Below are 11,001 nucleotides of genomic sequence, written 5' to 3'. Positions count from 1 at the left end.
TATTCTTCTTATAATTCGAACCCTTCCTGCCTCTCTGTGTTCGAATTCTTCATCTTCTCTCTTCTTCATTCTACTCTTCTATTCTTCTACTCACATAAAGGAATCTCTATAGTGTGACATAGATGATTCCTATTCTTTTCTATTTTCTTCTTTTTCATATGAGCAGGAGCAAGGATAAAAACATTCTTGTTGAAGCTGATCCGGAACCTGAAAGGACTCTAAAGAGGAAGCTAAGAAAAGCTAAAGCATAACACTCTGGAGAGGACCTGACAGAATTTTTCAAAAAAGAAGAAAAGATGGTCGAACCAACAATAATGGTGGAGATGCAAGGAAGATGCTTGGTGACTTTATTGCAGCCTCTTCTAACTTCTATGGAAGGAGCATCTCAATTCATGCAATTGAAGCAAAAAAACTTTGAGCTTAAGCCTTAATTAGTTTCTCTGATGCAGCAGAATTGCAAGTTTCATTGACTTTAATTAGCTGAATTCTTGCAAATTTATGACACTGTTAAGACCAATGGGGTTAATCCTGAGGTCTACAGACTTATGCTTTTTCCCTTTGCTATAAGAGATAGAGCTAGGACATAGATAGACTCACAACCTAAAGATAGCCTAAACTATTGGGAAAAGTTGGTCAATGCCTTCTTGGCAAAATTCTTTCCACCTCAAAAATTGAGTAGGCTTAGAGTGGAAGTCCAAACCTTCAGACAGAAGGAAGGTGAATCCCTCTATGAAGCTTGGGAAAGATACAAGCAATTAATCAGAAGGTGTCCTTCTGACATGTTTTTAGAATGGAGCATCATATGTATATTCTATGATGGTTTGTCTGAATTGTCCAAGATGTCATTGGATCACTCTGCTAGAGGTTCTCTTCATCTGAAGAAGATGTCTGCAGAAGCTCAGAAACTCATTGAAATGGTTGCAAATAACCAGTTCATATACACTTCTAAAAGGAATCCTGTGAATAATGGGACAACTCAGAAGAAAAGAGTTCTTGAGATTGATACTCTGAATGAAATATTGGCTCAGAACAAAATATTGACTCAGCAAGTCAATATGATTTCTCAGAGTCTGTCTGGAATGCAAGCTGCAACAGGCAGTACTAAAGAAGCTTCCTCTGAAGAAGAAGCTTATGAACCTGAGAATCCTACAATGGAAGAGGTGAATTACATGGGAGAATCCTATGGAAACACCATTAATCCTTCATGGAGGAATCATCGTAATCTCTCATGGAAGGATCAACAGAAGCCTAATCAAGGCTTCAATAATAATAATGGTGGAAGAGCACGGTTTGGGAATAGCAAACCTTTTCCATCATCTTCTCAGCAACAGATAGAGAATTCTAAGTAGAGCCACTCTTACTTAGCAACTGTAGTCTCTGATCTATCTAAGACCACTCTCAGTTTCATGACTAAAGCAAGGTCCTCTATTAGAAATTTGGAGGCACAAGTGGGTCAGCTAAGTAAAAGAGTTACTGAAATCCCTCCAAGTACTCTCCCAAGCAATACAGAAAAGAATCCAAAAAATATAACCCACATGGCTGAACCTAGTGAGGAAGGAAATGCAGTGATTTCCAGTGAGGAGGACCTCAATGGATGTCCACTGACCTCCAAGGAGTTCCCTAATAAGGAACCAAAGGAATCTGAGGCTCATATAGAGACCATAGAGATTCCACTAAACTTACTGTTGCCATTCATGAGCTCTGATGAGTATTCTTCCTCTGAAGAGGATGAAGATATTATTGAAGAGCAAGTTACTCAATATCTAGGAGCAATCATGAAACTGAATGCCAAGTTATTTGGTAATGAGACTTGGGAGGATGAACCCCCATTACTCATCAATGAACTAAATGATCTGGTTCAACTGAAATTACTTCAGAAGAAACAGGATCCTGGAAAGTTCTTAATACCTTGTACCATAGGCACCATGACCTTTGAAAAGGCTTTGTGTCACTTGGGGTCAGGGATAAACCTCATGCCTCTCTCTGTAATGGAGAAACTAGGGATCTTTGAGGTACAAGCTGCAAGAATCTCACTAGAGATGGCAGACAATTCAAGGAAACAAGCTTATGGACTTGTAGAGGATGTCTTGGTGAAGGTTGAAGGCCTATACATCCCTGCTGACTTCATAATCCTAGACACTGGGAAGGATGAAGATGAATCCATCATCCTTGGAAGACCCTTCCTAGACACAGCAAGAGCTGTGATTGATGTGGACAGAGGAGAGCTAGTCCTTCAATTGAATGAGGACTACCTTGTGTTTAAGACTCAAGGATCTTCTTCTGTAACCATGGAGAGGAAGCATGAAAAGCCTCTCTCAATACAGAGTCAAACAGAGCCCCCACACTCAACTTCTAAGTTTGGTGTTGGGAGGCCATCATCAAGCTTTGAGTCTTTGTGAAGCTCTCTAAGAGCTCAGTGTCAGGCTATTGAAATTAAAGAAGCGCTTATTGGGAGGCAACCCAATGTTATTTAATTATATTTATTTATTTTCCATTGTTATTTTATGTTTTTTTTAGGTTGATGATCATGTGAAGTCACAAAAAATAATAAAAAATTCAAAAATAGAATGAAAAACAACATTAAAAATAGCACACCCTGGAGGACAGGCTTACTGGCGTTTAAACGCCAGTAAGGATAGCAGAATGGGCATTTTATGCCCAGCCTGGCAACATTCTGGGCGTTAAACGCCATAATGGGCAGCACTCGGGGAGTTTAACGCCAGAAATGGCTGTCTGGCATCTGGCTGGCGTTAAACGCCAGAGATGGGATCTGGCTGGCGTTTAACGCCAGGAAAGGTAGCAGGGCTGGTGTTTAATGCTAGGAAAGGTAGCAGAGCTGGCGTTAAATGCCAAATTTGGCATACAATGGGCGTTTAGATGCCAGAATGGTGCAGGGACTTAAATTCCTTGACACCTCCAGATCTATGGTCCCTACAGGATCTCTACCTTCCCCACCTCTTCTTCTCTCCTCTTCACACCATTCCATAACACTCTTCCCCAAATATCCTTGACCAATCCCACATTAAATCTTCTCCAAATACCCCTCACCTATCAAATCCTACCCTCTTCCCTACAACCTCTTCACCACTTACATCCATCCATCATTAAACCCCACCTACCTCACCATTCAAATTCAAACCATTTCCCTCCCAAACCCACCCACACATGGCCGAATACCCCTCCCTTACCCTATAAATACCCCTCCTTACCACCTTCATCTTCACACAACATACACATTACTACATTCACTCCCCCCTCCATCTCCTCCATTTCTTCTTCTTATACTCCTTTCTTTCTTATTTTTTGCTCGAGGATGAGCAACCATTCTAAGTTTGGTGTGGGAAAAGCTAAAGCTTTTTGTTTTCCAAAACCACTAATGACACCTAAGGCCGGAGAAACCTCTAGAAAGAGGAAAGGGATGACAATTGCTTCCACCTCTGAGTCATGGGAGATGGAGAGAATCATCTCAAAGGTCCATCAAGACCATTTCTATGAAGTTGTGGCCAAGAAAAAGGTGATCCCCGAGGTCCCCTTCAAGCTCAAAAGGAGTGAATATTTGGAGATCCGACATGAGATTCGAAGAAGAGGTTGGAAAATTCTCACCAACCCCATTCAACAAGTCGGAATCTTAATGGTTCAAGAGTTCTATGCCAATGCATGGATCACTAAGAACCATGACCAAAGTGTGAACCCGAACCCAAAGAATTGGCTCACAATGGTTCAAGAAAAATACTCGAATTTTAGTCCGGAAAATGTGAGGTTAGCATTCAACTTGCCAATGATGCAAGGAGATCCTCACCCTTTCACTAGAAGGGTCAACTTTGATCAAAGGTTGGACCAAGTCCTTAGGGACATTTGTGTGGAAGGCGCTCAATGGAAGAGAGATTCAAGAGGCAAGCCGGTTCAACTAAGAAGGCTTGACCTCAAACTCGTGGCTAGGGGATGGTTGGAGTTTATCCAACGCTCTATAATTCTTACTAGCAACCGGTCTGAAGTTACTGTAGACTGGGCTATCATGATCCATAGTATCATGAATGGAGAGGAAGTAGAAGTTCATGAGATCATATCCCTAGAACTCTACATGGTGGTGGACAAGTCTTCTACTTTGGCAAGGTTAGCCTTCCCTCATCTTATTGGTCACCTATGCAGTTCAGCCGGAATTGCCATAGAGGGAGATATCCTCATTGAAGAGGACAAGCCCATCACTAAGAAAAGGATGGAGCAAATAAGAGAGCCCACTCATGGACCTCAACAAGAGCATAAGGAAATTCCTCATCATGAAATCCCTGAGATGCCTCAAGGGATGCATTTTCCTCCATAAAACTATTGGGAGCAAATCAACACCTCCCTAGGAGAATTAAGTTCCAACATGGGACAACTAAGGGTGGAGCACCAAGAGCATTCCATCCTCCTCCATGAAATTAGAGAAGACCAAAGAGCCATGAGGGAGGAGCAACAAAGGCAAGGAAGAGACATTGAGGAGCTCAAGCACTCCATAAGATCTTCAAGAGGAAGAACTAGCCGCCAATACTAAGGTGGACCTGTTCTTTAATTTTCTTGTTCTTTATTTTTTGTTTTTCGTTTCCTATGCCTTATGTCTTATTTATGTTGTGTCTTTATTACATGATCATTAGTGTCTAGTGTCTATGTCTTAAAGCTATGAATGTCCTATGAATACTTCACCTTTCTTAAATGAAAAATGTTTTAATTGTAAAAGAACAAGAAGTACATGATTTCGAATTCTATCTTGAAATTAGTTTAATTATTTTGATATGGTGGCAATACCTTTTGTTTTCTGAATGAATGCTTGAACAGTGCATATTTTTGAATTTGTTGTTTATGAATGTTAAAATTGTTGGCTCTTGAAAGAATAATGGAAAAAGGAGAAATGTTATTGATAATCTGAAAAATCATAAAAATGATTCTTGAAGCAAGAAAAAGCAGTGAATAGAAAAAGCTTGTAGAAAAAAAAGAAAAAAAAGAAAAAGAAAAAATATGCGGAAAAAAAGAGAAAGAAAAAGAAAAAGCAAGCAGAAAAAGCCAGTAGCCCTTTAAACCAAAAGGCAAGGGTAAAAAAGTATCCAAGGCTTTGAGAATTAATGGATAGGAGGGCCCACAGGAATAAATTCCTGGCCTAAGCGGCTAAACCAAGCTGTCCCTAACCATGTGCTTGTGGCGTGAAGGTGTCAAGTGAAAGCTTTAGACTGAGCGGTTAAAGTCGTGGTCCAAAGCAAAAAGAGTGTGCTTAAGAGCTCTGGACACCTCTAGCTGGGGACTCTAGCAAAACTGAGTCACAATCTGAAAAGGTTCACCCAGTTATGTGTTTGTGGCATTTATGTATCCGGTGGTAATACTGGAAAACAAAATGCTTAGGGTCACGGCCAAGACTCATAAAGTAGCTGTGTTCAAGAATCAACATACTGAACTAAGAGAATCAATAACACGATCTGAATCCTAAGTTCCTATAGATGCCAATCATTCTGAACTTCAAAGGATAAAGTGAGATGCCAAAACTGTTTAGAAGCAAAAAGGCTACAAGTCCCGCTCATCTAATTGAAGCTAATCTTCATTGATAAGTTTGGAATTTATTGTATATTCTCTTCTTTTTATCCTATTTTGTTTTTAGTTGCTTGGAGACAAGCAACAATTTAAGTTTGGTGTTGTAATGAGTGGAAAACTTATACCCTTTTTGCATTATTTTTACATAGTTTTTAGTATATTTTATTCACTTTTGATTATATTTTATTAGTTTTTATTTAAAAATCATATTTCTGGACTTTACTATGAGTTTGTGTGTTTTTCTGTGCTTTCGGGCATTTTCTGACTGAAATTGAGGGACCTGAGCAAAAATCTGATTCAGAGGCTGAAAAAGGACTGTAGATGCTGTTAGATTCTGACCTCCTTAAACTCGAAGTGGCTTTTCTAGAGCTACAGAAGCCCAATTGGAACGCTCTTAATTGCGTTGGAAAGTAGATATCCTGGGCTTTCCAGAAATATATAATAGTCCATACTTTTCCCGAGATTTGATGGCGCAAACTGGCGTTCAAAGTCAGCCTAAGACATCTTGGCGTAAAATGCCCAAACTGGCACCAGAATTGGAGTTAAACGCCCAAACTGGCACCAAAGTTGGCATTTAACTCCAGGAATAGCCTATGCACATGTGAAGCTTAATGCTCAGCCCAAGCACACACCAAGTGGGCCCCAGAAGTGGATTTCTGCACTATCTGCACTTAGTTACTCAATTTCTGTAACCCTAGTCTACTAGTTTAGTATAAAAACTACTTTTAGAGATTTATTTATAATCTATCTTTGGAACGTTTGGTCTTGAGACAATGGAGGCTGGCCTCACGGCCATGCCTAGACCTTTTTCACTTATGTATTTTCTACAGTGGAGTTTCTACACCCCATAGATTAAGGTGTGGAGCTCTGATGTTCCTCATGAATTAATGCAAAGTAATATTGTTCTTCTGTTCAATTCAATCTTATTCTTGTTCTAAGATATTCACTCGCACTTCAACCTGATGAATGTGATGACCCGTGACACTCATCATCATTCTCACTTATGAACGCGTGCCTGACAACCACTTCCGTTCTATCTGAAATAGATTGAGTGTGTATCTCTTGGCCTCCTGGTTCACGACGCATGATTGCCTCTCCTGACAACAGAGTATTCCATTCTGTGAGATTAGAGTCTTCGTGGTATAAGCTAGAACCATTGGCAGAATTCCTGTGATCCGGAAAGTCCTAACCTTATCTGTGGTATTCCGAGTAGGATCTGGGAAGGGATGACTGTGACGAGCTTCAAACTTACGAATGTTGGGCGTAGTGACAGTGTGCAAAAGGACAACAATGGTCTTATTCCGACGCTAGCAAAAACCGACAGATGATTAGCCGTGCGGTGACAGCGCATATGGATTTTTTTCATCCGAGAAGATCATACAGCTTGCCATGGAAGGAGGTAACGCATGGTTGGAAGAAGGCAGTAGGAAAGCAGAAGTTCAGAGGCAACAAAGCATCTCCAGACGCTTATCTGAAATTCCCACCAATGAATTACATAATATCTCTATTTTATTTTCTGTTTTATTTATATTTTAATTGTCAAAACCTCATAACCATTTGAATCCACCTAACTGAGATTTACAAGGATGACCATAGCTTGCTTCAAGCCTACAATCTTCGTGGGATCGACCCTTACTCACGTAAGGTTTATTACTTGGACGACCCAGTGCATTTGCTGGTTAGTTACGCGGATTTGTGTAAAAGAGGAGATCACGTTCTCCCACACCAAGTTTTTGGCGCTGTAGCCAGGGAATGAACAATTACCCTTTCGCGTACCATGCCTCTTCAAGCCTTTTCTTCAAGTGGAGTGATCTACCTGCAGAGTTGTCCAATGCCATCTAGGACATCTCAGATAGACTATCATAGAAAATATCTAACATAGTCCAGTCTAAGATCATGTTAGGAGGACATCTCTTGATCAGTTGCTTGTATCTTTTCCAAGCTTGATAGAGGGATTAACCCTTTTTCTGTCTGAAGGTTTGTACGTCCACCCTGAGCTTGCTTAGCTTCAGAGGTGGAAAGAACTTGTTCAAGCATCCATTGACCACCTTCTCCCAACTGTCTAGGCTTTCCTTAGGCTGAGAATTCAGCCATAGCCTTGCTCAGCCTTGCTCTGTCTCTTAAAGCTAAAGGAAAGAGCATGAGCTTGTAGACTTCTAGATTTACTCCATTAGTCTTGACAGTGTCATATATCTACAGAAAGTTAAATAGGAACTTGTTTGGATCTTCCTGTAGAAGTCCATAAAACTGGCAGTTCTGTTGTACCAGAGTGACCAGTTGAGGCTTCAACTCAAAGTTGTTTTCCCCAATGGTAGGAATGGAGATGCTCCGCCCATAGAAATCAGAATTGGGTACAGTGTAGGATCCTAGGACCTTTCTTGTGTCACCCCCATTGTCTGCATCAGCTGCCATTGTTGTTTCTTCTACTTTTTGTTCTAGAGCTCTTGTTAGATTCCTTACAGATCTGCTAGCCTAAGCTTATTGCAGACGTCTTTTTAAAGTCCTTTCAGGTTCAGAATCTAGATCAATGAGAGGTTCTTTATCCCTACTCCTATTCATAAATAAAAAGAAAGAAACCAAGAAGAGAAGAAGAAAGGATTATCTATGCTAGAGTATAAAGGTCCTTTGTTAGAATGATAGGTGAAGAAGAAAAGAATATGTCTTTATTTAAAAACAAGAAGTTTTCGAAAAGAGAAAGGGAAAGAAGAAGAAAGTTTTTGAAAAAAGAAGAAAGAGAAAGAAGAAGAAGATTTTCGAAAATAGAAGACAGAGAAGAATGATAACGAATCAAATCTTTAAAATTAAGATGAAACAAACAAGTAACTAACTAAGAATATTTGAAAATAAAATAAAAGATTTGAAAGAGATTTGATTTTTGCAAATATTTGAACTTTTGAAAGGTAAGAAGTTGGAAAAGAATCTTTGAAATTTAAAAATTGAAAAGAGAAAGTTAAAAGAGAGAAACAAGATAAGATAATATTTTAAAATTTAAAGATAAAAGATTTTATTTTAAAAAGTTTAGAAAGAAAAAGTCAAGGAAAGATTTTGAAAATTGAATTTTTGAAAAAAATCAAAAGAGAGAGAAGATAAGATAAGATTTTAAAATTTTAAAAATTTTAAAGATTAAAATTCAAAAAAAGGCAAACTAGCAAATTACTCAACTTTTAAAAATTGAATTTAAAAGAAAGATATGATAGCAAAATTGTAAAAATCAAATAAAGGAAAGATAAGATAAAGATTTAAAGAAAATATAAGCAAGAAAAATAAGGATACTAACAAGGATACTAAACTTAAAATTTTTGAAATTAAATTGGAAAATTTTCGAAAAGTAAAAAAAATAAAAAACACTACAAGACACAAATTAAAAAATTTTGAAATTAAAAACACCAACTTTTCGAAAATTAAGAAGGACAAACACTAAAGGACACCAAACTTAAAGATTTTAAAGATCAAAGACTCAAATTTCCGAAAAGCTTGAAGGAAAAACACTAAAAGACACCAAACTTTAAAAATTTTGAAATCAAACAAGAAAAATAGCAGGAACACTTTGAACACCAAAAAAGAAACGTAAGAACAATTTTCAAGCAGACTCAAGAAAAGAACAAAAGCCAAAGTGACATTAAACTTAAAAATTGACACTAGACTCAAACAAAAGAAAAAGATGATAAGAGATAGAAAATATTTTTGTTTTTTTTTCGAAAAAGAAATTAAGAAACACAAAAAGAAAAATAATAAAAGGTACCTGATCTAAGGAGCAAGACAACCGTTAGTTTGTCAATCACAAATAATCCCCGGCAACGGCACCAAAAACTTCGTGCGCGAACTTTTAAATTTGCACAACTGAACCAGCAAGTGCACCGGGTCGTCCAAGTAATACCTCAGGTGAGTGAAGGTCGAATCCCATGAGAATTTCCGGATAGAGCAAGTTGTGGTTATCCTGCAGATCTTATTCAGGAGAATAGAAGGATAGTAGTTGTTTGTTGTAGGCGCATAAACAAGCAATAACAATCGAACGCAAAGACAGTAATTAGCTGTATTTAAGGCTTCAGAGATACTTCTTCTGAATTAACACGTCATACTCTCTACTTCAATGATTAGTCATTCATTCCATGGCAAGGCTGTAAGTGATTAAGCCATGGGTCATGGTCATTAATCTCCTCAGGTCCAGACCAAACATCTGAACGGACTAAATCAATATGGGAGAGGGTGAAGCATACACAAGTCAATCTCTTTGTTGATCCTTAGAGCCACAGGAACCTCAATTGCCCCTGACTAACGGGGTTATATGTCACATACCTAGTTAATCCAAATAATTTTGTTGGAACCCATGATGCATCCTCAAGCTGTAGCTCAATACTATCCAGGTTAAAACTTATAAGAACTCATGTAGAATCGAGATTCATAAGGATGAAGAATGATAACGCATCATAGGATAGAATCACACATTAATTGAAATAGAAAAGTACTTGTATTAATTCATAGGAATTAGCAGAGCTCCTAACCTTATCCTAGGAGGTTTAGTTGCTCATACTATATAGAGAAATGTTCGAAAAGTGAAAAAGCTCAAGAGTCAAAAGTTCCAAAAAGCTCCCTACAAGAGTGATCTTACTTCTATTTATACTAAACTAATAAGTAAGAATTACAAAAATGAAGTAAACAAAGTAAAATGGTGCAAAAATCCACTTCTGGGCCCACTTGGTGAGTGTTTGGGCTGAGCTTGGCTTCTAACTTGAGGGATGGGCGTCCAACGCCCAATAGGGGGTAGATATGCTGCTTCCTTGCTCCCTTTGTAGTGTTGAACGCCAATCTTGGGCGTTCAACGCTGGCTTCTATCCCCTTGGGGCGTTGAACGCTAGAAAAGCGGTAGTTTGGGCATTTAACAACCATTTTGGGCCTTTATTTCCAAAGTAAAGTATAGAGCATTATATATTGCTGGAAAGCTCTGAAAGTTAGCTTTTCAATGCCGTTGAGAACGCTTCATTTTGACCTCTGTAATTCTAAAATGCCCGTTTGAATGCACAGAGGTCAGAATCTGGCAGCATCTGCTATGCTTTCCTTGCCTCTGAATCAGACTTTTCCAAAACTTAGCCAAATTCACCAAAAAAATCACCTAAAATCATAAGAAAAACATAAAAGCTCAAAGTAGTATCCACAAAGTAAATTTTGCATTGAAACCAACTATAACATAATAAAATAAATTGAGAACACAAAGAAAATGACACCAAAAAGCGTATAAAATATCCGCTCGTCATCTGTCCCTTATGGCAAAGGGGAAGAGCATGTGCTTCTAAACCTCTCGGTTCACTCCATTTGTCTTAACAGTATCACAGATTTGCAGGAAATCTGATATGAATTTGTTGGGGTCCTCTTACGGAAGTCCATGAAACTGATAGTTCTGTTGCACCAGAGTGACCAGTTGAGGCTTAAGCTCAAAGTTGTGGG

General features: G+C 38.5%; 1 protein-coding gene and 1 non-coding gene across 2 annotated transcripts; one reads left to right on the top strand and one right to left on the bottom strand.

Annotated features, from left to right (window-relative positions):
* Positions 1–677: 677 nt before the first annotated feature.
* On the bottom strand, positions 678–781 carry LOC148580567 (small nucleolar RNA R71). Its single transcript, XR_015896944.1, has one exon. It is a non-coding gene; the product is annotated as a small nucleolar RNA R71 (small nucleolar RNA).
* A 625-nt stretch (positions 782–1,406) lies between these two features.
* On the top strand, positions 1,407–10,647 carry LOC148580566 (uncharacterized). Its single transcript, XM_088492263.1, has 2 exons — positions 1,407–2,228; positions 10,582–10,647. Exons 1-2 carry the CDS (start codon positions 1,407–1,409, stop codon positions 10,645–10,647), a joined length of 888 nt encoding a protein of 295 aa, XP_088348389.1.
* The last annotated feature ends 354 nt before the right edge of the window (positions 10,648–11,001 follow it).

The sequence above is a fragment of the Arachis ipaensis genome, chromosome B10 (assembly GCF_059453495.1).
Source record: "Arachis ipaensis isolate K30076 ecotype BB chromosome B10, ASM5945349v1, whole genome shotgun sequence".
NCBI lineage: Eukaryota > Viridiplantae > Streptophyta > Magnoliopsida > Fabales > Fabaceae > Arachis > Arachis ipaensis.
The sequence above is the reverse complement of the archived record's forward strand: the minus strand, read 5'-3'. Positions and strand labels throughout refer to the sequence as shown.